Below are 26,054 nucleotides of genomic sequence, written 5' to 3'. Positions count from 1 at the left end.
TGGAATCGGGGTCCTGACAGCGTTGGCATCAGAGCCGGACTGCCTGTAGGTTCGTTGAGCCAAACTGGTCGATGTCAAGTCTATAAATGCTTTAGTTATATGTAGGGGAATTGATTGTGGGAGGGAACGTAAGGCTCTTTTACTCCTTTACCTTATGCCCTCTGATCTGAGTCATTCTCTTCTCATTCTACGTGGGTTAAGGACTAGGCTCTCTTCTTCTATCAGGTTCACGTGTTACTAATCCGTATTAGCTTATAGGATTGTTGTTACAAGCCTCAGTACAGTTTCTACTACTTTTAGTATGTTGCCAGTTGAATCAAAACCTTGATATGATGTTGTTTAGTGGTACTGCAAACTGTTGTGGATGTCTCAAATCTTTTTCTGTGCATTTACAGCCGTTATGCTGTCCGATTTCCCCTAGAAAATTCTAATGCCTTTGCATTATTCTCTGCTTTCAGATGGCCACCCGTTCCCAGAACCAAGTGGTTCGTCTGACCCGGTGCTTCGATGTGCCCGGCCACACGGCCATGTTGGTTCAAGTGATGGTCGAGTCAGGTTATCGGTGGTATCCGGAATATACCGTCGAGGAGCAGTTCAGAGACTTCAACTAGAGCTAGTACCCTTGTACCGTCAGGATATATCCCTCTTATCCTGGAGCCACTGAGCCCCTTCACTGTTCCTAAGGACTTGGGGTCACTATTGAGATGTCTGTGTAGGATGCAGCCTATTCGATGATGACTATCATTCGAGCCAGGACTGCCTTGCTTCAGAACACCGATTTCCGTTACATGCCAGCCTCACTTCCTGGAGCACGCGGGTACTATCAGGCTTTGTACTATGACTCTACACATGAGGAGTCACTACTCCGCACCACTGCCGAGATGCTCGAGGATAAGGACCGCAAAAATTGGGCCTTGCTTATGGAGCTTTTCAACTCTCGTGCTGATTACTGGGCCACTTTGACTCGGTTTGCACCTGCGGTACAGGCAGGATACATGGACCTGAGAGTCATGTACCCTATGCGGTCTGGATTGCCAGATTGTATGGAGTGGCGTGATGTAGGAGGCATCACCCCTCCTCGTGGTCCCCGTCTGCCACCGCCTGTGGGACCAAGGCCACATCCGAGTCCCTATGGTCCGCAGGCTCCGCAGGACCGTCTGTTCCCAGATGATCATGTTCCACTTCCAGGCTTTGGTGGTGACTTTTATGAGGATTACTACGGAGCCGTCTGAGCTAGTAGTAGTTTCACTAGTACTGTAATAGTTGTATTCTCCCCAGTCCTGCATGACCCATGGGATACGACTGGGTGTGTATCACGCTCCGAAGGTGTAGAAAAATAATGTATAGGAGCTTAGAATGCCTCCGATGAGATGTAATGTCTTTCACCGTAGTTGTACTCTAGCTTGGGCTTGTACTAAACTATGTACGGTGTGTATGACCAATGGTATATATATGGCAGTTTCTATATTACCATGCCGTGCAATGAACATCTTAGCATTCCATGTTATCCATTACATTCTGCACTTCCTTGCTAAGTTTGTGCCATCCTTGTCTAAACCATTGTCTTGTTTCTCCTAGGATGGTCAACACCCGCAGCAACCCTGCTGCCCCAAAGCAGGGGGAAGCCAGTGCAGCTAGGGGTGAAAATCTGCCTCACCCGCCTTCTCTGGCCGAAGTTATGCTGGAGGCGGAAAGAAACAAGCGTGAGACTAACCGCTTGCTGGAGCGGATTGAGCAGAAAACTGCACGCCATCAGCGAAATGACTTGGTGTCAATCAATGACTTTATCAAGTTGTACCCACCAAAGTTTAATCATTCCGTCGAGCCCCTCGACACGGATGACTGGCTCCGCAGCATCACACACAAGCTACGTTCTGCCAACGTAGTCGAAGCTGATAAGGTTACCTATGCGGCCTATCACCTCGAAGGCCCTGCTAGCCTTTGGTGGGAAAACTTTGAGGCTATGCGCCCGGTAGGCCAAATCACTACTTGGGCTGAGTTCAGTGAGGCTTTCCGTGAGCATCACATCCCGGAAGGTCTCATAGATCGCAAGAGGGAAGAGTTCTGCAATTTCACCCAAGGAAGACTGACTATGGATGCATATAGTCGTATCCACCGACGCTAAGAAGCAGGCAAGGTTCCGCAAGGGACTTAGCCCCGAGCTTCGTCGCGATCTTCGTCTGCACGAGTGCACCTCCTTTCAGAAGTTGGTCAATAAAGCCATCAGTGCTGAGACATGCCAGTCTGACTATGACGCTTCACGCAAGCACTCTCGTGATTTTGGCTCTTCATCTGGCTCTGGATCTCAGAAGCGTCGGGTGTGGATTCCAAGCACGACACTGCCACCCAGGTTCATTCCGAGGCCATCCTTTGAGGCGCCTCGCCCCAACCAGCAGTTTGCACCGTCTAAGCCCTATGGTGGCCCCGCTGCTAATGCTGCTCCACGCCCCAATGTTGTGACATGTTTCAAGTGTGGAGAGCCGGGTCACTACAGCCGAGAGTGTCCCCAGAACAACAACCCCAATCAGTCTGGAAAGTCCGTTGGCCGTGGTAAGCCAGCGGGAAAGACATTCTACGCCAAGCCAGCCACCACTGCACGTGGCCATGTCAACTATGTCTCAGCTGAGGAGGCTCATGATGATCCTAACGTCGTCCTTCGTACGCTCCTTGTTAATTGCCATCCGGCATCTGTTCTTTTCGATACTGGAGCATCTCATTCATTCATATCTGAGAGCTATGCTCGATTGCATAACAAGATATTATGTGACATGCCCACTACCATGGAAATTCAAACCCCTGGCTCTAGATGGCAAACCTCTAGAGTAAGCCATGGGAATGAAATTCCTGTCGATAGACTCATCTTCCTTGCATCCTTAATAGCTCTCAAGTCCTCGGACATAAACATCATCTTGGGTATAGACTGGATGTCAGCTCATTATGCTAAGATTGATTGTGCCACTAGAACCATTCAACTTACTCACCCCTCGGGCAAGACAGTCAATGTCTTAACTCGAGTGGCCAAGCGCCAGCTTTACTCCCTAAATGCCAACCCCCTTTCAGACCTTGAAGATATTCCGGTAGTCCAAGACTTTCCGGATGTCCTTCCAGAAGAATTGCCAGGTGTTCCACTTGACAGGGATGTCGAGTTTGTGATAGACCTTGTTCCAGGAACCGTTCCAATTTCTAGAAGACCCTATAAGATGGCACCCTTAGAACTAGCTGAGCTTAAGAACCAACTCGATGAGTCCTTGAAAAAGGGTTTCATCTGTCCTAGTTCCTCTCCTTGGGCTTGCCCCGTCCTCTTCGTCAAGAAGAAGGATGGAACGGATCGGATGGTCGTAGATTACCGACCTGTCAACTTGGTCACTATCAAGAACAAGTATCCGCTACCCAGGATCAACGATCTGTATGATCAGATCGCTGGATCCTCAGTCTTTTCCAAGATGAATTTGAGGTTGGGCTACCATCAAATCAAAATCAGAAATGGGGACATTCCCAAAACGGCCTTTGTTACTCGTTATGGCCAATACGAGTACACCGTCATGTCTTTCGGTTTAACCAATGCCCCAGCCACTTTCTCTCGGTTAATGAACTCGGTCTTCATGGAGTATTTGGATAAATTCGTCGTAGTATACCTCGATGATATACTCATCTACTCCAAGAATGAAGAGGAACATGCCGAACATCTTAAGGCTGGTATTGACGAAACTTCGAGAGCATCGCCTTTATGCCAAATTCTCCAAGTGTGAATTTTGGTTGCCAGAAGTGACCTATCTAGGCCATGTAATCTCTGGTAAGGGTATTGTTGTCAATCCCGAGCGAGTTCAAGCCGTCCTTGATTGGACTCCACCTGAAACGGTCAAGCAAGTTCGGAGCTTCCTTGGCTTAGTGAGTTATTGCCGTCGCTTCGTCGAGAATTTCTCCAAGGTTGCTAAACCTCTAACTGAACTCCTCAAGAAAGATAAAAAGTTCGAGTGGACCCCACGGTGCGAGTTCAGCTTTCAGGAACTGAAAAGACGCCTGACATATGCTCCCGTACTGGTACCACCAGATTTCTCCAAGGACTTTATTATCTATTGCGGCACCTCGCGACAAGGACTAGGTTGCATACTCATGCAAGATCGTCAGGTAATTGCCTATGCTTCATGGCAATTACACCCCCATGAGGAAAACTATACCACACATGATCTAGAGCCTGCAGCTATAGTCCATGCACTCAAAACTTGGTGACATTACCTTCTCGGTAATCGTTGCGAGATCTTCACCGATCACCAAAGTTTGAAATATATCTTCACCCAACCAGATTTGAATCTCAGGCAAAGACATTGGGTTGAGTTGATCTCGGATTACGACTTAGGAATAACTTACACCCCGGGCAAAGCCAATGCCATGGCCGATGCGCTAAGTCGTAAATCTTATTGTAACAACCTGATGTTACAACAAAGACAACCACTTCTCCACAAGGAATTTCGTAAGCTTAACCTTCACATTGTTCCTCGAGGATTCCTATCCACCCTGGTGGCGAAGGCTAACCTTACAGATCAAATCATAGCTGCCCAGAAGTGTGATAAGGGCATATCCCGGATTAAGGAAAACATTGCTAGCGGAGTTGCTAAATGTTTTTCCATGGATGAGCGAGGTGTTGTCTTCTTCGAGAATCGCTTGGTGGTTCCCAAGAAACAACATCTACGCTAGTTGATTCTTAAGGAAGCTCATGAATCCCCTCTCACCATTCATCCCGGTAGTACTAAAATGTACCAAGACCTACGCTAGAGGTTTTTGTGGACTAGGATGAAGAGAGAAATTGCTCGATACATTGCTAGTTGCGACGTCTGTCGTCGTGTTAAAGCAGAGCACCAACGGCCTGCTAGCACCCTTCAACCTTTGGCTATTCCTGAGTGGAAATGGGATAAAATCAGTATGGATTTCATTACTGGGTTTCCCAGGACCAAGAGAGGGAATAATGTTATCTTCGTCGTGATCGATCTTCTTTCCAAAGTAGCCCATTTCCTACCTGTTCGTGAGAGTATCACCGCTAGCAAGCTAGCTGATTTATACATCTCCCGAATAGTGTCTATTCATGGTGTCCCATTGGAAATTAACTCAGACCGTGGGAGTCTCTTCACCTCTCGATTTTGGGAAAGTTTCAAAAATGCTATGGGAACTCGTCTCTCTTTTAGCACCGCCTTCCACCCTCGATCCAGTGGTCAAGTAGAGCGAGTAAATCAAATTCTGGAAGATATGCTCCGAGCTTCTGTCATCTCATTCGGAATGGGTTGGGAGAAATGCCTTCCATTCATGGAGTTTGCTTATAACAATAGTTATCATCAAGCTAGCTTGGGCAAAGCTCCTTTCGAAGTTCTTTATGGACGAAAATGTCGAACGCCTCTTAACTGGTCAGAAACCGGGGAAAGACAACTCTTTGGCCCAGATATGATTCAGGAAGCAAAAGAGCAGGTTCATGTTATTCGTGAGAAATTGAAAACAGCCCAATCTCGTCAAAAGAGCCAATATGATCTTAAACATAAGCTCATGACTTATGAAGTCGGCGAGAAGGCTTACCTTCGGGTTACTCTGTTAAAGGGAACCCATCGTTTTGGTATCAAAGGCAAATTGGCTCCTCGTTACATTGGACCCTTTCACATTCTTGCCAAACAAGGAGAAGTTGCCTACCAATTGGAACTACATCCGCATCTTTCCAGAGTTCACGATGTCTTCCACGTTTCTCAACTCAGGCGTTGCTTCACGGATCCTATCCGTGGAGTGGACCACGAAACGCTTGATCTACAAGATAACCTCTCATATCGGGAATATCCCGTTCGTATCATTGATCAAGCCGAGCGTACCACTCGACACCATAACATCAAGTTTCTCAAGGTTCAATGGTCACACCATTCCGAAAAGGAAGCCACTTGGAAAAGGGAGGATCGTCTTCGACTCGAGTACCCCGCTTTCTTCCCAACAGATCCTAAATCTCGGGACGAGATTCTTTTGAGTGGGGGTGAGTTGGCACACCCTAGCTAGTTCATGCATTAGAGTGATAGCATCATGTTTAAATTTCCCAGAAAAATGAAATGGGGATGATAGAACCCCCAGCACACCCCTTAAACCAACTAGGGTTTACTAAAATCTTTTTCAATGAACCTGAAATGCCCTTCTAAAAAGTCCACCCTTTTTGTTTTGGGTTAAAACCTTTGACAAAAATGGTGAACATTTTTCTAGGACATCTTAAGGTCATTGGATTAACTCATATAGTATTTGCATTTGGGCATTTAAATGCTATAAAATATTTTAAATGCTCAAATAATTCTGGAAATAAGTGTGGGCTGTTGGAAATAATCTAAAAAGAGCCTATGATTATTTTCAGGATTCTTGTAAGTGCCTAACTATTTTTAATAAAGCCACAAACTTACAGAAAAATAGAAAAAGAAAAACAAAGCAAGCAGAGGCTTACCTGGCACCCACCTAGCAGGCCCACCTACCGGCCCAGCCGAGCCACCGCTCCAGCGAGCTCCTTGGCTTGGCCAGGCAGGCAGGCAGGTGCTCGACGTCGGCGCCTGCGGGCGCCATGCAGCTGCCTGTCGCCCTGCTTCCTCCCCTCGCAGTGCTGTCACCCTGGATCGGTCACCCACTCCTCCCCCGAGCTCGCAGACACGCCTCTCTCTCCCCAGCTCCTCTCCCTCGCTCTCCCGCACCATGGCCGACACTGCCGCGCCCGCGCCACCGTGCTAACCGCGTCCGCCATCGTCCCCGTGCCGCTTCACCGTGTCCACTAGCTCCGCCGTCGTCGACTACGTCGAGCAGGCCGAGCCCCAAGCGCTCGCCCGCTCTGGAGTCGCCGCTGACCCCGTCTCCCCCAACTCCGGCCGCCGAGATCGCCATCGTCACCCCGCTCAACTCCGGCCTTCCTCGAGCCCGCTTCGACGCTTGCTACAATCGCCATGAGCCCAGCTCCGTCCTCCCCCTCTCCACTAACTCCCTCCTGCACCGTGTGCACCGCACCACGCTCACCCGAGCACCCGCCGCCGCCGAGCTCGTCGCTAACGTGACTCCGGCCACCCACCGGCCACACCATTACACCAACGCACTCACCGCACTCGCAGGAGCCCGACGCGCCTCCCCGTGCCCCGTAGCCTCGGTTTTGACCTCGCCCGAACTCCGGCAACCGCCAAGGTCATCGCCGGCGATGTTTCCGGCAACCACGAGCCCAACCACTGCCACCAAACGCTGTGGCTTGCTCCCAGCAATGCATAGATGCTCTTTGCCGCCCATTTGGTCGCCGGAACGCGTAGATGCACTTCCACCGCTGCGTCTGGCCTCGCCGGTGGATAAACGCCGGCGGGTTTGCCCCGTTGACTTTGACTGGGTGGGCCCAGGTTGACTCCCCTGAGTCTATGAAAAGTGGGCCCCCCTCTACTAATTAACCTAAGGTTAGCACTAACTAATTTTAGTTAGTTTAGGTCACTGACATGCGGGCCCAGGCCCCACTGATAGTTTAGTTAGTATTAACTTAACCCTGTTAATTAGTTGTTTCACTGACGTGTGGGTCCCAGCCGTCAGGTTTGACCTGGGCTGGCGCCTTTGACTCACTGACGTCACAGTGATGCAGTGCTGACGCAGTTATTTATTTTCTGGATTTATTTTTATATAGAAAATTCCAGAAAATAGCCAAAACTTCTAAAAATCATAGAAAATCAACCATAGCTCCAAATCAAACAAATTATATATGAAAAATGATCAGAAAAATTCAATATTTCCATCTGTAATGGTTTCATGCATGAAAAAACACTTTAACCTTGCTGTTTAGGTGAAACAAGCTAATACACTTATAATGCATAAGAACTTAAGCTGCCATTTGAATCTTTGATTCAAATGGACCCATTTCAACTTGTTTCACATTGCATTAGGAAGGACACCTTATTTTGCCATGTCATAACATGCATCCTATTGTTGCATATTGCCATGTGTTGATTATATTCTGTGGTGTCTTTCGTGGTAGGTTCTGCCTCCGAGGATATCTCCGAGTATCCAACTGAAGGGCAGTACCCTACTACCACTCCATTAGGCAAGCAGCCCCATTGATCATATCGATACAATCCCATGTTCTTGCCTCTGCTCTCATTTACTACATTAAGACAACAACGTTTCAAACTGCTATGTGCTACGGTAGTTGAACCCTTATCCTTTGCATGACCTGTCATTGCCACAGTAACTAGATGAAACCCACTAGCATGTGTAAGAGTTGATTGAGCCATGTATGTGTTTCCTACCTTGCTATGCCTGCTATGCTTAGAGTTGGGTCAGGTCTGGTTCATCTGGGTGATGGGCTAGAGTGAAATGATTATGTCGGCAATGAGAGGGATGTGTTGAACATGTTTTGGTAAAGGTATCGATGAGAGGCCATGTAGGAGTACATGGTGGGTTGTTTCATTGAGGCCGTCCATAAGAACTGAGATCTGTATGCGTGATTTAAGATTCAGCTACTACCACACATTGGGCCCTGAAATATGACCCTGCTCGACTTACTGACCCCTCTCATCCTATGTCTAGGAGTTGCAACTAGTTTCTGGTGTTTGTAGGTTATGTGTTGGCGGCCGTGCGTAGTGCTGACCCTAGGGGTGGGCTATGATGCGGTAGATACATTGTGGCCGGGTATGCCGGGCACCCGTTTGGCGTCTCGGGGCCCTGTACACATCGTTTGGGGCCGTTGAGGACACCCCAGCCGGATTTCCTTGCGGATGGAACCCGAATAGGCGATAAACCTGGACTAGAGACTTGTGCGGTTAGTCAGGTCATGATCTACACCCACATTGGCTTTCGCTTGAAGTCTGCCGAGCACATGTCGTGTGCAGACGCTAAGTGGTGGAAACATGTGTGACGAAGTACACCCCTGCAGGGTTAACATCATCTATTCGAATAGCCGCGTCCGCGGTAAAGGACTACTTGGTTGCCTATACAGTTCATAGACAAGTTAATGGTTACTACTAAAAGACTCAAGATAAGTGTGAGTACCGAGGATGGCCCTCTCGTAGGATGACGAGGGAGGATCCCCGGTGGAGTATTGTGTTGGAGATTAGTGGACTCGTGTGCGAAAACTATTTTACTAGTGGTGTCTCGTAGGATAGCTTAGCCAAGAGTCAAAGCTGGCTTGCTGCAATAACCCCACCACCTTCTTGAGAATGAGCATGTATAGTAGATTCTGATGTAAGACTTGTTGAGTACCTTTGTACTCATGTTTGCTTTAATTACTATTTTTAGACGACAACACGACCCCCTCCGATGGGTTTTATGTAGACCTCGACGTCGATGAGTAACTTGCCACCCAGGTGGTGATCCTGGCCATGGAGGGCCCTATGTAGATAGACAGGCTTCGAGAAGCCTTCTTTCTTTCTAGTGTCTGTACTCAGACTATTTGCTTCCGCATGTGCTTGTATGCTTGTATGACTTGAGTGTCGGGTCATGTGACCCCTACCTGTATGAACATGATATGTATGGCTCTCTGGAGCCTTTAAATAAAGTACTTGAGTTGTAGAGTTTTGTTGTGATGCCATGTTGTATTTGTGCATATCGAGCATATTGTGTGTATTATTGAAATGCTTGGTATGTGTGGGATCCGACAATCTAGTTGTTTATCCTTGGCAGCCTCTCTTATGGGGAAATGTAGTCTAGTGCTCCTTGAGCCATAGTAGTCCACTACAGCCCGGTTCACCGGAGTCCTGCTAGCCCAGCACTACTGCTCAGGATACTTGACTGGCCGACATGTGCTTCACTTCGTTCCTATGTCTGTCCCTTCGGGGAAATGTCACACGGTGACTTCCGGAGTCCTGCCTAGCCTACTACAGCCCGGCTTACCCAGAGTCCTGTTATCCCAGTGCTACAGCCCGGATTCACACGCTGATGACCGACATGTTCGATGTGATTCATGTATGCCTATCCCCATAGGTCTGTGCCGCTTTGGGTTCACGACTAGCCATGTCAGTCTGGGTTCTCTGTCATATGGATGCTAGCGACACTATCATATATGTGAGCCAAAAGGCGCAAACGGTCCTGGGCGATGGTAAGGCGACACCCGTGGGAATACCGTGCGTGAGGCCGCAATGTGATATGAGGTGTTACTGGCTAGATCGATGTGACTTGGAATCGGGGTCCTGACAGCTCTCCTGGTATACTAGCTACGTGCATGCAGATGTCACATCGGCCATGCACCACATTATTCAGAACAAGGGAACAACGATGAGTTTATCCAACAAGGAACACTAGGCTCTACTTTGATTTGTTCAGCAGGTTTGGGTGCTCTAATATAACTTTTATTGACCACAGTTGAAACCATAGCATGTTCCTTTATCCTAATAGGGAAAGGTGGTTTTTCAATATAAGTTGTTGGAACAACTGGATCAACATTATAAATAATTGTTTCATCTTTAGCTAATATCGGTTCTTTAATTTCTTTGTTAATAGGTGGACGATATTTAAACTACTTCTCTTTAGGGAGATCAACATGAGTAGCAAATGATTCACAAAAGGAGGCTACTATCTCGTCAAGTCCATATTTAGTGCTAAACTTTTGAAAAGCATCGGTATTCATAAATGATTTAACACAACCAAACTTAAGCTTCATAGCTGACTCTTTACCTTCATCGAGTTCCCAATCTTCAGAGTTGCGTTTAATTCTTTCTAAAAGATCCCACCTGAATTCAATAGTCTTCTTCATAAAAGAACTAATACAAGAAGTATTGAGCATGGATTGATCATCACGAGAAAGCCGAGCATAAAAATTCTTAATGATAATTTCTCTTGAGAGTTCATGAGGGTCATGAATATAGCATTGACTTAAGCCTCCCCCAAGCTAGAGCGATACTTTCTCCTTCACGAGGCCAATATATATATATATATATATATATATATATATATATATATATATATAATTCCGATCACGATGAACTAGATGCATAGGATAATTTTTTTGGTGAAATTCCAATTTCAAACAATTCCAATTCCAAGATCCAATATCATCGCATAGCCTATACCATGCCAATGCTTTTTCCTTCAAAGATAAAGGGAAAACCTTCTTCTTAGCTTCATCTCTGGGTAAACCTGCAAGCTTAAATAATCCACAAATTCCATCCACATATATCAAGTGCATACCAGGATGTTCGGTTCCATCTCCTGCATAAGGATTAGCTAGCAGTTGTTCTATCACACCCAAAGGAATTTCATAACCAATATTTTTAGTAGGTGCAGTAGGTTGAGGGGCAACTAATTATGGTTTTGGTCGAGGTGAAGATACCCCTAACAAACCCCTCAAAGGATTGTTCTCCGTAGTAACAAGTGATAATAAATTTTAGCACGTAGTAATAATTTTTTCTTACCGATTTCCACTTACCAAGAGCCCTTCACTCCCCGGCAATGGTGCCAGAAAAGAGCCTTGATGACCCACAAGTATAGGGGATCAATCGTAGTCCTTTCGATAAGTAAGAGTGTCGAACCCAATGAGGAGCAGAAGGAAATGAAAAGTAGTTTTCAGCAAGCTATTCTCTACAAGCACTGAAATTATAAGTAGCGAGTAGTTTGGTAGCAAGATAATTTGTAAAGAGCAAGTAACGGTAATGGTAACAAAAGTGCAGCAAGGTAGCCCAATCCTTTTGTGGCAAAGGACAGGCCAAAACGGTCTCTTATGATAAGCAAAGCGTTCTTGAGGGTACACGGGAATTTCATCTAGTCACTTTCATCATGTTGGTTTGATTCGTGTTCGCTACTTTGATAATTTGATATGTGGGTGGACCGGTGCTTAGGTGTTGTCCTTACTTGAACAAACCTCCTACTTATGATTAACCCCCTCGCAAGCATCCGCAACTATGAGAAAAGTATTAAGATAAAATCTAACCATAGCATTAAACTTTTGGATCCAAACCAGTCCCGTACGAAGTAGCGCATAAACTAGGGTTTAAGCTTCTGTCACTCTCGCAACCCATCATCTAATAACTGCTCCACAATGCATTCCCTTAGGCCCAAATATGGTGAAGGTAGTCGACGTTCACATGACACCACTAAGGAAATCACAACATACATACCATCAAAATATCGAACACATATCAAGTTCACATGATTACTTGCAACAAGATTTCTCCCATGACCTCAAGAACAAAAGTAACTACTCAAAAATGATAATCATGCTCAAGATCAGAGGGGTATTAAATAGTATAATGGATCTGAACATACAATCTTCCACCAAATAAACCATATAGTAATCAACTACAAGATGTAATCAACACTACTAGTCGCCCACGAACACCAATCTAAGGTTCCGGTACAAAGATTGAACACAAGATATGAACTACGGTTCGAGAGGAGATGGTGATGTTGAAGATATTGATGGAGATTGCCCTCCCCAAGATGGGAGAGTTGTTGGTGATGATGGTGACGGTGATTTCCCCCTCTGGGAGGGAAGTCCCCCCGGCGGAATCGCTCCATTGGAGGGCAAAAGTGCTCCTGCCCAAGTTCCGCCTCGAGACAGTGGCGCTTCGTACCGAAAGTCCTCTCCTTATTTTTTCTAGGTCAAAATGACTTATATACCAGAAGAGGGGCACTAGAGGTGGGCCGAGGAGGGAACAACCCACCAGGGCACGCCCAGATGGGTTGTGCCCACCTGGTGAGCCACCTCTGGTAGTTATTTGCTCTAGTAATTCTTATATATTCCATAAAAAATCTCCGTGAAGTTTCAGCTCATTCGGAATTGTGCATAATAGGTGGCCTGGCGTAGCCTTTTCAGGTCCAGAATTCCAGTTGCCGGTATTCCCCCTCTTTGTGCGAACCTTGCATATTATAAGAGAAAAGGCATTAAAATTACTCCAAAAAGCATCATTATGCATAAAAATATTATAAATAACAGTAGGTAAACATGATGCAAAATGGACGTATCAAGCAGTACTACTGCTCGAGCGGCAGTAACCAAAAAACAGTGCAATGGCACGAAGCCACGAGGCGGTAGTGCAACCGGAGCGGTACTATCGCTGGGGTTGCAGTTCAGGGTTACTCAGAAGTAGAGCAAGAACAGGGGAGAAGCAGTAGAACTACTACAGTAGTACTACCGCCACCTGAGCGGTACTACCGCTTATAGGCAGTAGTGCTGCTCTCCACTGCCGCTTTACTTCCACCGAGAGTGCATCGAGACCTGGAGGGGGTGGCAGTGCAGTGGTAGTAGCGGGCGGTACTACCGCTTCGCACTACCATTGCACTTCCATGCAAACCCAACACGAAAGCCGAGTTCCCAGAAGCAGCGGTAGTAGTCGTGGTACTGGACAGCGGTACTACTGCTTGTGGCCTCCAGCTCACAAGCACAACAAACATATGGATACAGGAAAACCAGAACTGTCATAACTTCTACAAATGAGCTCTGAATTGAACAAACTCAATCTTGTTGGATAGATGACGACGAGTACTATCCAAATAGAAAAATTCCAAAGATATAGAGATGTTAAACCTATATGAATGAAGAACTGGCAAAAACCCCAACATCGAAAACATGAAGATGCATGTGAACTCTGTTTTCAATGAACTCGAGCTTGTCATGAAGATGACCATAAACTCAAAATCTCACAAGGAGAATAACCAACCAAGAACCAAGAAACATGATGCAAGGATGCAATGGTTTGAGCTCTCTACGAACGATGTGATCAAGGTACTAACTTGAGAGCCCCCCTTGATAGTATGGCAATCAATCCTACAACCTGGCCTCCCAACTACCACCATGAGACCGGTAAAATAGAAAACCTATCAAGGGAAAACCTTTTCTTTGCACATAGTCGAGTTGAGCTAGAATATGACGATCTTGACTTCCTCAAGTTGGACCACCTTTCTTGATTGCGTTGGCTCGATAAAGGCTAGTTGATTGCTCCCCCATACTCCACTATGGGTGAGCCACTCTTCGGCACATCTTCACAAGTCCATTGTCACCACAATGGACGACAAGATTCAAGCATGATCTCATCGTGATGCTCCACTTGAACTTGTGCACCGCAACCTAGATGACGACCACCACTTGATGTCATCCTCCATGGGTTGTATGAGATCTTCCTCTTGACGCAAGCCCATGGAAACATACCTAACCCCACATAGAACTTTCACGTAGACCATTGGTTAGTACAAAAAGTGTAATGGAAAAATGCTTACCGTACCATGGGATCACTTGATCCCTCTCTCGGTACATCTTGTACGCTTTGTGTGTTTATCAAATTGATTCACTATTTGACTTAGTATTGATCAACCTTATATCTTGTCTTTTCTATGACCAATCTTTGGATAACTCCTTGAATAGCACCTTGGTCAACACATAAACTCACTGAAACCAACACATGGACTTCAAGAAATGCCTATGGACAAATCCTTCAAATATAACTCAAGGCAACCATTAGTCCATAGAGAATGTCATCAATTACCAAAACCACACATGGGAGCACCACATGTTATTTCAAGGAACCCTAGTGGATCACCTTGTGTGTTATTTGTATCATTCACTCATGTTTGCCATCACCTCCTTTGTGATGTTAGTTGTCTCCATGTGTGAGTAGACCCCTAGTTCTCGGGGATATGGATGAACCTGGGTATGTATAGGATTTGAGTCGTTATTTTGGATATGAGATACTTTGTTGAATGCTTAGTTTAATAGCTTCGTGAACGTTGTGTAGGGACCCCACTCAACATTATTACCTTATGGCCACGAAGTATATCACTTTCGTTGTAAAGGGGGCAGAATGTGAAGGTAATTCGAGGTGACAGTAAAAGCCTTTACTCCTAACCTTTGCAATTGATAGGGCAATTATGGAGAACCCTTAGAGACGCTACATCCATGGGGTAAACCTTATTATCATAGTTGTAACGCGCGCAGGGAGACTATGGTGGTGGTCGTGCGTGGCACGAAGTCTACTTCGAGTAGAACGTATTCTATACCCGGCTTCGCCCAACACAATCGTCAAGAGTAGCTGAAGTATCCATACCATATTATTCCCAAGCATAGGTCGCGCTAGAAACATACCAATGGAGATTCCGGACTCCCTGAGAATGCCTTACTCTTCTGCTAGTTCGTCAGTTACTCAAATTACTGCTTTTCTTATTACTTTTATGTTATTTACTTAAAGCTTGTTTCGCACCACAATCATAATTTATTTCCGCCCTCACTTTATTTGCCCTCTACAATTAGTTGCAGGCACAAATTCATAATTCACTACAAGAGGCAAAGTCTGATTCTTGTGCTCCTTGTGCGATCGATACACTTACTTAAAAAATGCTACAACTAAACCCTGTGCACTTGCAGACCATCAGTCATAGACCCAATAACAGTGTAAAAACCTCCATTATGGCAGCATCAAGAGCATGATGTTTAGATTACATCGTTGCAGCTACAAAGCCTCCCTTAGAGTCACGTAAGATTGCACCACCTTAACCTGAGTCCGCATGGTAAGAAGCATCAACATTAATGTAAGCTTCTTTTCTGCTACCAGTTTACCCAAATGCCTCTGATTTGTAAAGTCGGTCATGCCGTCATACCAATATTTTCATCTTGAGTTACGTGATGCCGTTCCCACCAAATATTCCAACACGCAACCATTGCCAGCTCCATTGCATTTTCACCTGGGAATGGAACACCACCTAGTAGGTTCGAACATATAGTCTCATCAAGTATTAAAGAACCCAATCTGTATTCTGCTGCCACACTCGCCTCAAGACCAAGTTCCTTCCAAAACTCATTTACTCTCTCACAAATGAGCAACATATGTTTGAGGTCTTCGGGATCCACCTTGCACACTAGGAAGTCACCGGAGTCTTAATATGCTTGTTCGCCAAGGTACAATAACATGGAATAATTCTATGTAGAGCTCTCCAAATAAAAATATGCACCTTGGGAGGAATTCTCAAGTCCCAGAGTAACTTCCATACCGCCATATGTGTAACAACACCTGCCCTAGTCCGGTACTCCGCTTTCCATTCTGCATGGTATGCTGATCGAATAGTAAAACTCGGAGACTTACATAGTTGCCAAGCTATGAAATCCGGTTGATCTTGAGAAGAAGCGGAATTTGTAAGATCCTGTTAGCATCAATATGCCAAAAATTATCATGTATCAGCCGCACAGCCCACTCGCCTGTTTGAGGGTCAATAAGATCCTGCACAGTCTCAAGAAGATAATGCCCACGTGGAGTCAAAACACGCCTATCATGAGTAGTTGTAATCCAAACATCTGACCAAATTTTAATGTTTGCCCCACTACCTGGTCTCCAAACTGCACCCTCCTCAAAGTCTTTAATCCTGACATGATACCGCGCCATGTAAACGAGACACCTTTTTATAGCTCTGCTTTAAAAAGGTCTCCATCCGTGTACTATTTTGTTTGAAGTACCTGGGCACATAATGAGTGAGGTTCATATATAAGTATCCAACATTGCTTAGCCAACATCGCTTGACTAAAACAATGTAATCACGGAATCCCATTCCTCCCTCCGTTTCTGGGATACACATCTTCCACTAAGCTTTCCAATGCAATTTTCTTTGATTATGCGAGCCACCCCACCAGTACCTAGTAATAGCATCACAAATACTCTTGCATATATTCTTTGGCAAACTGAAAATGGACATTGCATGTATCATGATAGATTATGCAACAAATTTTAACAATACTTCTTTCCCTCCCACTGATAGCATCCTCGCATTCCACCCACCAATAAGAGCCCAAACTCTATCAAGCAGATGCTGAAAACAATCACTGCGGTCCACCCCCACATCCGAGGGCAATCCAAGATACTTATCTATCATTGCCTCAACCACAAATTTAAGTTCTTTTCACCTTGGAAGTGATCGAGATTATGAAACATGGTGGGGGATGGCAATGGGTAGGGTATGGGCGGGTACAACCTCCTTCTGCCCAAACCCATACCCACAGAAACCTTCTATACCCACCCACTTCAATACCCATGGGCATAAATGGATACCCATGCCCATACCCATCGGGTATCCAATACCCATTGGGTATCCAATGGGTACAATCTATAGCATTTAATTTTGTTGAAAGTAGAGAAATGCTTCTAAAACTCATGGGCGAGCTGTATAACATTGACGTGGCCTCCTTCGATGGGTGGCCTCTTGGAGGAATCAATCGAGTATGAGCAACGGTTGGTGGAAATCCAATGCAGTGGGAGGCGGTGGTGGGAATCGGGAATCGCTGGATCGAGATATGCACAAGAGTTCAGTGACAATAAGTGAAGATTTCATCGGTTTGAGGAGACATATAGGACGCAGGAGGAGTGGCGAGCAAGTCCCCGTGGGCCTATGAGCTATGGCCGGTTTAGGGAATACGAGATTTATGGTTGGGCTATAGGAGTTGGATGTTTACTCCTCATGGCATATGAGTTATTCTCATTTATTAAATTTTTGTGGGTATCCATTGGGTTACCCATGGCGTAATTTCATACCCATGCCATACCTATATATTTTGCGGATATGGATACCAATTACCCATGGATACAAAACTTTTCCAAGTCTTGCCCATGCCCATTGTTTTCGGGTAGGGTACCCACGGGTACCCATACCCATGGGCAAAACTGCCATCCCAAGCCATTCTTTTGGACATGCGGCCGATTTATGATGATTGTTTCTTTCTTTGTCATGAGTTTAGTCATGTTTCGTTCGAGTTTTGTCTTAGGGAAGCCAATATGGCGGCACATGTTTTAGGTAGTAAGTCGGAGCGTAGCCCTCTTGTGTGGCAAAAGGATCCTCAATTTTTTTTTTGTCTGTCTTGTCAAACGATGTAAGTGTTTCGTCTAATAAATAAAACCGCCATGAAGGCTTTCCCAGAGAAGATGCCAGTACAAGTTTTTTTTGTTCGTATTCTTTAGGGGAGGTTTTTTTTAGGGCTAGGGGAGTTTTTCTTCTTCGATCGAAACGGCAGCACCACCACCGGGCCAGGAAATGGAAATCCTATCCTGCAGCAGCCCAGCCCAACATCGCCAAGATTTGGATGCGCCACCCAAATATCTCGACCCCCCTTGCCCACTTTTTTTCCGTGCGCCTGCCCTCCCATATCTCCCCTCCCCGGATCCACCCATCCCGTTCGCCAGCTCCGCCCTCGCTTCTTCCCGGTGCGCCACCGTCAGGTACCTTCCTCCGCAGTTCTATAGAACTTTCTCGACGCTTCCGTCCATTCCCATTCCTTCAATTCGCGTCCCTAGCTCTACCAGCAGCGCGGGGTTGCAGCCTTGCGCCCGGATTTCATTCCCCCGCGGCTGCTTGCTCTAGATCTCCGAGTTCCTTAGGCGCTTTTCTGTAGATCTGCGGGGTTTTTCGGCGTAGGTACGTGGTCATGGGGGCTGTAGTACCTGCTCTGCCATCGATGTGTCAACTGTGGAGTGTTTCATGGTTGCCGAACGCTTCCGATTTTAGGCGCGTAGGAAATAGGGAATTGCTCGTCTGGTTAGAGGCAAGGTCGGTTGTATTTTAGGTTTTCATAGTAACCTTTTGCACTATTTTGCTCCCAGTGAGTGGCTGTGCCCTCTGTTTGTTGGAGAATTTTTGTCATCGCGCTTCTATACTTAGAAATCACTGTTCTAGTTTGGTTGCACTGCGTTAGTTGCTTCTTAAGGTAGTCAATTATTGTTTAATCGGAGGGGAATTAACGTTTACTAGTAACTTGGATGTGAATGTTCTAGATTGTGAGGGAATGGATGGATTTTGCATGATCTTGCTCTAGGCAATGACTAGTCTTCTGCAATTATCATTACACCTTTCAGATGTTGTTGTCCAGATAAAAGATTTATACCAAAATAACTATGGATGTAATTTATTCGTGATTTTGATCAATAAAAATGTTCTTGTTACAGGGTATACCTCACATGTTCTAGGTCGTTGGTGAGAGTTTGTGCTTCAGATGGCTGGGGCGCTGCATAGTTCTCGTTGTCCGGCTCTGTTATTGTTGGCTGTGCTGTTGCTGACTTTGTCTCCAGGCAATGCATTCTACTTGCCTGGCAGCTACATGCACACATACTCCCAAGGTGAGGATATATGGGCAAAGGTTAATTCACTCACGTCCATTGAGACTGAGATGCCGTTCAGCTACTACAGTCTGCCATACTGCCGTCCACCTGGCGGCATCAAGAAGAGCGCCGAGAACCTGGGTGAGCTTCTCATGGGTGACCAGATCGACAACTCACCCTACCGGTTCCGTGTGAATGTCAACGAGTCCCTCTTCCTCTGCACCACGAAAGGGCTTAATGAGAATGATGCAAAGCTTCTCAAGCAGCGGGCCCGTGATCTTTATCAGGTGAACATGATGCTGGACAATCTGCCTGTCATGCGTTTTGCTGAGCAGAATGGTATCACAGTACAGTGGACTGGTTTTCCTGTTGGTTACACTCCCGCTGGTAGTGCTGATGATTATATCATCAACCATTTAAAGTTTAAGGTCTTGGTCCATGAGTACGAAGGAACAAATGTAGAAATAATCGGTACTGGAGAAGAAGGATCTGCTGTCATATCAGAGACGGACAAGAAGGGGATGTCTGGGTATCAGATTGTTGGTTTTGAGGTCGTGCCTTGCAGTGTGAAGCGTGACCCCGAGGATTTCTCTAAGCTTAACATGCATGACACCATTGAACCTGTGAGCTGCCCGGTGGAGCTTCGAATGTCCCAAGTGATCAGGCAACAGGAGAGGATCACGTTTACCTATGATGTTGAGTTTGTGAAGAGTGACATCAGGTGGCCATCTAGGTGGGATGCTTATCTGAAGATGGAGGCTGGTGCCAAGGTCCACTGGTTCTCTATAATGAACTCCCTCATGGTCATCTTGTTCTTGGCAGGAATCGTCTTTATTATATTCCTGAGAACTGTCAGGAGGGATCTCACCACATATGAAGAGCTCGACAAGGAAGCGCAAGCACAGATGAATGAGGAGCTATCTGGGTGGAAGCTTGTTGTTGGAGATGTGTTCAGAGAGCCAACTTGCCCCAAGCTATTATGCATCATGATTGGTGATGGAGTTCAAATTCTGGGCATGTCAATTGTAACAATTGTTTTTTCCACACTTGGGTTCATGTCTCCAGCTTCAAGAGGAATGCTTCTTACTGGAATGATTATTCTCTATCTTTTCCTTGGTATTGTAGCTGGGTATGTCAGTGTTCGGCTATGGAGGACTATTAAGGGAGCGTCTGAAGGATGGAGATCACTGTCATGGTTGACTGCCTGCTTTTTCCCTGGTGTCATGTTTACGGTCCTTACCATCTTAAACTTTGTGCTGTGGGGAAGCAAAAGCACTGGAGCTTTACCTATATCATTATTTTTCACCCTTCTGGCTCTGTGGTTCTGTATCTCTGTGCCGTTAACGCTTGTTGGTGGCTTCCTTGGTACAAGAGCAGAGCAAATTGAATTCCCTGTTCGCACCAACCAGATTCCTAGAGAGATCCCTGCACGGAAATATCCATCATGGCTTCTGGTCCTTGGAGCAGGCACACTGCCATTTGGAACCCTGTTTATTGAGCTGTTCTTCATTCTGTCGAGCATCTGGCTTGGAAGGTTCTACTATGTGTTTGGCTTCCTGCTGATTGTCCTGCTGATGCTTGTCGTTGTTTGCGCTGAGGTATCTGTCGTCCTCACATACATGAATCTCTGTGTTGAGGACTGGAGGTGGTGGTGGAAGGCCTTCTTTGCATCGGGCTCTGTTGCTCTCTACGTGTTCCTCTACTCCATCAACTACTTGGTCTTTGATCTCAGAAGCCTGAGCGGTCCTGTCTCTGCAATGCTCTACATCGGCTACTCATTCCTCATGGCGTTCGCGATCATGCTCGCCACTGGAACCATTGGCTTCTTGACGTCAATATCCTTTGTGCACTACCTCTTCGCGTCCGTGAAGATCGATTGATGGATGGTTGCCATATCAATGGCCTTCTGTATCTGTATTGCTAAAAGTACGTGCGTGAGTTTCGCCCATGAGAAGCGCAGTTTAATGAGGTGATTTTGATCAACTGCAGATGTTTTTAGTAGATGTTGATGCAGTTTTTCCCTAGTAAATGTAGTTCCGCTGTTCAACTGCAGATGTTTCCTTAGTAGATTTTCGTCAGCTGCTACACTTATTCAGATAGATACTGCAAGTCTGCAACCCATATCTACAAAGTGTTAAGGGGTAATGGCTATGATATTCTAATCTGTGAGTGGCAATGCATGGTAGCCACCTATTTTGTAAAAGATCTTAATGTGTGAACATTATTTGCTACGTGTTTCTTGGCCTAATTTCAAAACTATCGGGAAAACGCTTTCTGTTTCTTTTACAGTGTTGTTTTTCCTTCCAACCAAAAGCCATATGTCTTTTGCCATATTCCTTGGGAAAATTCTTTCTGTTTCTTCTACGGAATGTCACTTTGTTCTTCTACAAGAATATGATTCGAACAGCCATATCGGTACACTTCAGCGGTCCAGGAAGCCATTTCTTGGCATGCTGGTGGATCTGTGGCATAGTGACATGCAAAAGTACAGGGTTTTTGTAGGCAGTTGAATACGAATTGCAAATGTAATGTAAATAAACACAGCTCTGCAGAAGCTGTTCTTTTATTACAAGCGCTGCTCTGGTGACCATCTGGTGGTCTGAACAACAGAAGACGTAGGTGGAAACAGATAGTAGTAGTAGTACATCGATCTTAGTTCCGGCGAGACCACAGAGCTGCCCGGGCCGCTCACGCCGGCGAGCGATTCACGTTCTTGGCCCAGATTATGTGCCCGTACGGCATGAGGTGGCAGACCGGCGTGCCGCCGGGCTTGGTGCCGAGGAGCTTGAAGGAGACGTGCTCCGGGTTCCACAGGGACGTGTCGGTGTGGCACACGGTGGCGATGGTCACCGCGTCGCCGCCGCGCGCGCCCTCCATGTCCACCATGTACGCCCTGGACGGGCCAGTGGTGTGGCACCGGTACACGGTGTACGGGTAGGCCTCGTCGTGGCACGCCACGAAGACAGGCCCCCCCTCCACCGGCCGCACGGAGCGGACGGTGTACGTCTGCAGCGGGGCGCCGGCGCGGGGCAGCGTCGACGTCACCGGCCTGATGTCGCGGGTCCCCAGCACTTCCATGGCGCGCTCCACCAGGGCCTCCAGCGAGGTCGCGCAGAACTTGGACTCCCCGGCGATGGTCGGCGACTCGCAGGCGCGCAGCGTCGCCTCCATGCTGGCCACCGTGGCGGAGTCGGACGCGACGCCGAACGTCGCGAGGACGCCAGGCAGCGCGGCCGTCGTGAACGGGACGGAGTCGGCGACCTGGCGCGGCAGGAAACCGAGCGCGGCGGGAGTCGCCGGCGGGAAGCGGAATGGGAGCCTCTTGCCGACGCGCACCGCCTCCTCGTGAAAGAACACCGTCGTCGTCTCCGCCTTGCCGCCCCTAGCCATGGACGCCCCGTTTCCAGCGAGGCTGCTGCTCGGCGCCTTGTATTCATCGGTGGCGCCACGGAGCTTGTCGGCCCCGCTGTAGTCGTCGTAGTCGAAGTCCCGCGCCCCGGAGGCGGCGCCACGGAGCTTGTCGCCCCCGCTGTAGTCGTCGTAGTCGAAGTCCCGCGCCCCGGAGGCGGCGCCGGCGCTCTTGCTCGGTTCATCATCGGGCGGCGAGCGGCTGTAATCACGGTAGTCGAAGGGGGGCCTGTCCTCGGCATCCCTCACGAAGCTGGTGGCTTCTGTGAGCAGTTCAACACCTGTGCGTGCATGCATTTTTTGTGTTTGGCGGTCAATCAAACTCGAGAGAAGAAGACAGTTAACGGAGGGCGACGAGGAAAGGACCATGAAAGACAGACCTGCTGCGGGTTGTTTGAGAAGGCGGAGAACGGCGTCGGGCAATGGCGAGTGTGGCAGCACGGCGCGCCAGAACACCTCCGCCGTCGCCGGCGCCGCGTGGCCCAGCTGCCCTCCAGCCTGAACCTGTGACGAAACAGGCCGTTAGCACCAGTTTGTGATCGATCAATCTCATGCGAAATGCACTAGGTGCAGTTTGCCGAAATGAAGAAGATGCAGGCGTTGCTCAGTGGCTTCTTCGGCCATTACCGCGACCAGGGTGGTGGCGAGGAGGGCGACGAGGAAGCACGCCATGGATGTGCGCTAGGTGAGAGGTCCAGAGGTTGTAGTACTTGGGAGTGATGATGCGATCAGACGAGGTACTTATAGGCGTCGTCGGCTCGACGGGAAGGTGTTTCATTGACGGCGACGCCAAACAGAAAAGCTCTCGACGTGAGCTGTGCGATCGCATGGTACGTGCGGCACCGGAGAATATAATCCTGGGCGTGACATCCGACGATCCGCGCGCGAATGGCGTGTTGTGTGGCGCGGCAGCGTCAGGTTCGCGTTCGTGTGCGGTGCGGTGCTCGCCGTCCACGCAGCTGCAGTTAACTTTGCGGGGCTTCGGGAGGTCCGGGAAAATAATCCCATACGACCTGGTCTCAGGCTTCATCTCGTAAGACCTACTCTAGAGGATGCCACGTGTTCTTCACCAATCTTGATGCACCCTTCTTCCTCAATCCTCCTTCCCGAACTTCACGCCACCAGCGTCCAGCCCCATGAATCCTAACAGTCTCCTACGTGGCCTCGCGCCCCTCGCCGGCAGGCCCAGCACCGTAGAAAAGCTAGCCATCTAGTGCACCGACGGGCATGCCGGATTGCTTGGGCTTCATCAATTAAACATCAAATCTCGAAACAGCGGAGACAAAATACAGATCAGGCATATAAATCTTGGGGAAAAAGGGATGCATCAAGATTGGTGAAGTACACATGGCAAATCTTACGAGATGAAGCGTGAGACCAGGTTGTATAGGATTATTTTCCGGAGGTATGTGGCGAGGAATTTGGTGTTGCGGGGTCGTAGACGATGTCCCCGTTGGTCTGAATGCAGTCCTGATTGAAGTATTGGAACAACTTAAAGTGAGCGGCAGTCCCGAGAAAGCACTCGCAAAATGTGATGAAGTTTGCAATGTAAAGAACCCCGTTTGACGGGATGTGGTGTAGCTAGCAGCCGTAGAAGCGCAAGATCCCGCAAACGAAGTCGTGTAGGGGAAACCCGAGCCCCTCCCGAAATATATACTCCAGGCAGAGGATGTGCTCACCGTCGCGAGGAGTTGGCGGAGCCTCGTCCCCCAGGAGGCGGCACTCCAAATCCGCTGGCATCAGCCCTATCTCCACGAGACCCTGAAGTTTTTCGTCGGTGGCCGAGGAAGGGAACCACTTTCCTGTAGTCTTGGGGGCTTCCGGCTGTTGTTTCATACCACCCTTAGAGGCGACCCTCTTCCGCTTCAGCCCCGTTCCAGCGGCGGGCAGATCCTAGCTGGGAACCCTAGGAACCTTCTCGCCTTGGTTCGGGCCATCTTGGTGGCAAGGAAGGGGTGGACGGGGGCTACGTGAGCAAGCGCTGAAGACTTTGAGGTGGCGACACGCTTTTGGGAGCTGAGGGCTGGGAGACGAAAATGGATGAAGACGGAGGGAGAAAAAACCCTTCGTTTCCCCCTCCTTATAACCAGCTTGAAACCGAAGCGTCTGGCCTCACGACGCGACAGGTGCCATATATCCTTTGCAATTCCCCGTTTTGCGAGGTAAGGCGCGCGGATTCAGAAACCATCATCATCACATCCCTTAATTAGCGGGATTTGTGCAAACGACACTTCAAGATACTCTAGATGGGCCCAGTGGACCAGGTCGGTGGCTGTTAGGACTCCTGGAGGCCAGTCAGAATCGTCCTGATACAGGGTTGCAGGCCTCGGAGGCCCCAGAGACGAGTTCCCTAAGAAAGAATCACAAGGACAGAGCGCCATCGACAGTGGATCCCGCCGGAGGTCTCGAAGACCACTCCCGCGACCTTCGCCATGCTCAGGTGCTACTCACAGTGTAATACATTGGGGGTGGCTCACCGAGGGGAGCCCGACAGAAGGCCTGCTCGAGGGCCCACGAGGCCCAGCGGCGAGGGGGGGGGGGCTTAAAGAAGAAGATAGACGTCGTGCTGCCAACTTGATCTCCAAGTTGGTGCGGCAGCAAACCTAGTTTGGTTTCCTCCCTCAGTAAAACCCTAGCAAACCCTAGCCTCCTCGAGTATATAAGGAGAGGCTAGGAAACTCTCATTCCCGTAGAAACAACTCTCAATAGACATCTCATACACACCATTGTATACCCCTCCTACGAGGTATTCCTCCACCATGAATAACAAACACGAGCATGATATAGGGTATTACTCTTCGGAGGCCCGAACCTGGGTAAAACCTCCGTGCGACCTCTGCTTCGAAACTTCTAGCCACGTCAGGACTCCTACCGAGGGATCTGACAGTTTTCTACACCGTCAGCTATCCGCAAATTAATTACTAAACATGGATCATGCAATCTCAAATCCAAAATATTCAATCCAGCATAAAGAAACTTCAAAGAGCAAGACTTAATTCACCATAAATAATGGAGGGGGAAGCATCATATTGTTGGAAATATGCCCTAGAGGCAATAATAAAGTTGTTGTTATTATATTTTGTTAATCATGATAAAGGTTTATTATTCATGCTAGAATTGTATTGATTGGAAACTTAAATACATGTGTGAATACATAAGCAAATACCAAGTCCCTAGTATGCCTCTACTAGACTAGCTCGTCGATGAAAAGATGGTTAAGGTTTCCTAACCATAGACATGTGTTGTCGTTTGATAACGGGATCACATCATTAGGAGAATGATGTGATGGACAAGACCCATTCGTTAGCTTAGCATATGATTGTTCAGTTTATTCCTACTGCTTTCTTAATGCCAAATACACATTCCTTCGACCATGAGATCATGCAACTCTCGGATACCGGAGGAATACCTTGTGTGCTATCAAACATCACAACATAAATGGGTGATCATAAAGATGCTCTACAGGTATCTCCGAAGGTGTCTGTTGAGTTGGCATGAATCAAGACTGGGATTTGTCACTCCGTATGATGAAGAGGTATCTCTGGGCCCTCTCGGTAATACAACATCACAAGAAGCTTGCAAGCAAAGTGACTAAGGAGTTAGTTACAAGATGATGTATTACATAAT

The 26,054-nt window shown here is 47.5% G+C and overlaps 2 protein-coding genes across 2 annotated transcripts; one reads left to right on the top strand and one right to left on the bottom strand.

Moving 5' to 3' along the window:
* Window positions 1–18,020: 18,020 nt before the first annotated feature.
* LOC119329003 (transmembrane 9 superfamily member 12-like) lies at window positions 18,021–21,300 on the top strand. The gene is made up of 2 exons (XM_037601985.1): window positions 18,021–18,143; window positions 18,867–21,300. Exon 2 carries the CDS (start codon window positions 18,914–18,916, stop codon window positions 20,897–20,899), a length of 1,986 nt encoding a protein of 661 aa, XP_037457882.1. The 5' UTR covers window positions 18,021–18,143; window positions 18,867–18,913; the 3' UTR covers window positions 20,900–21,300.
* A 225-nt stretch (window positions 21,301–21,525) lies between these two features.
* LOC119329004 (protein RAFTIN 1A) lies at window positions 21,526–23,147 on the bottom strand. Its single transcript, XM_037601987.1, has 3 exons — window positions 23,055–23,147; window positions 22,808–22,931; window positions 21,526–22,708 (listed from the first exon to the last, which is right to left on the bottom strand). Exons 1-3 carry the CDS (start codon window positions 23,097–23,099, stop codon window positions 21,708–21,710), a joined length of 1,170 nt encoding a protein of 389 aa, XP_037457884.1. The 5' UTR covers window positions 23,100–23,147; the 3' UTR covers window positions 21,526–21,707.
* Window positions 23,148–26,054: the final 2,907 nt, after the last annotated feature.

This window comes from Triticum dicoccoides, chromosome 7A (assembly GCF_002162155.2).
Source record: "Triticum dicoccoides isolate Atlit2015 ecotype Zavitan chromosome 7A, WEW_v2.0, whole genome shotgun sequence".
Taxonomy (NCBI): domain Eukaryota; kingdom Viridiplantae; phylum Streptophyta; class Magnoliopsida; order Poales; family Poaceae; genus Triticum; species Triticum dicoccoides.
This window is presented reverse-complemented; position numbering and strand designations above follow the sequence as displayed.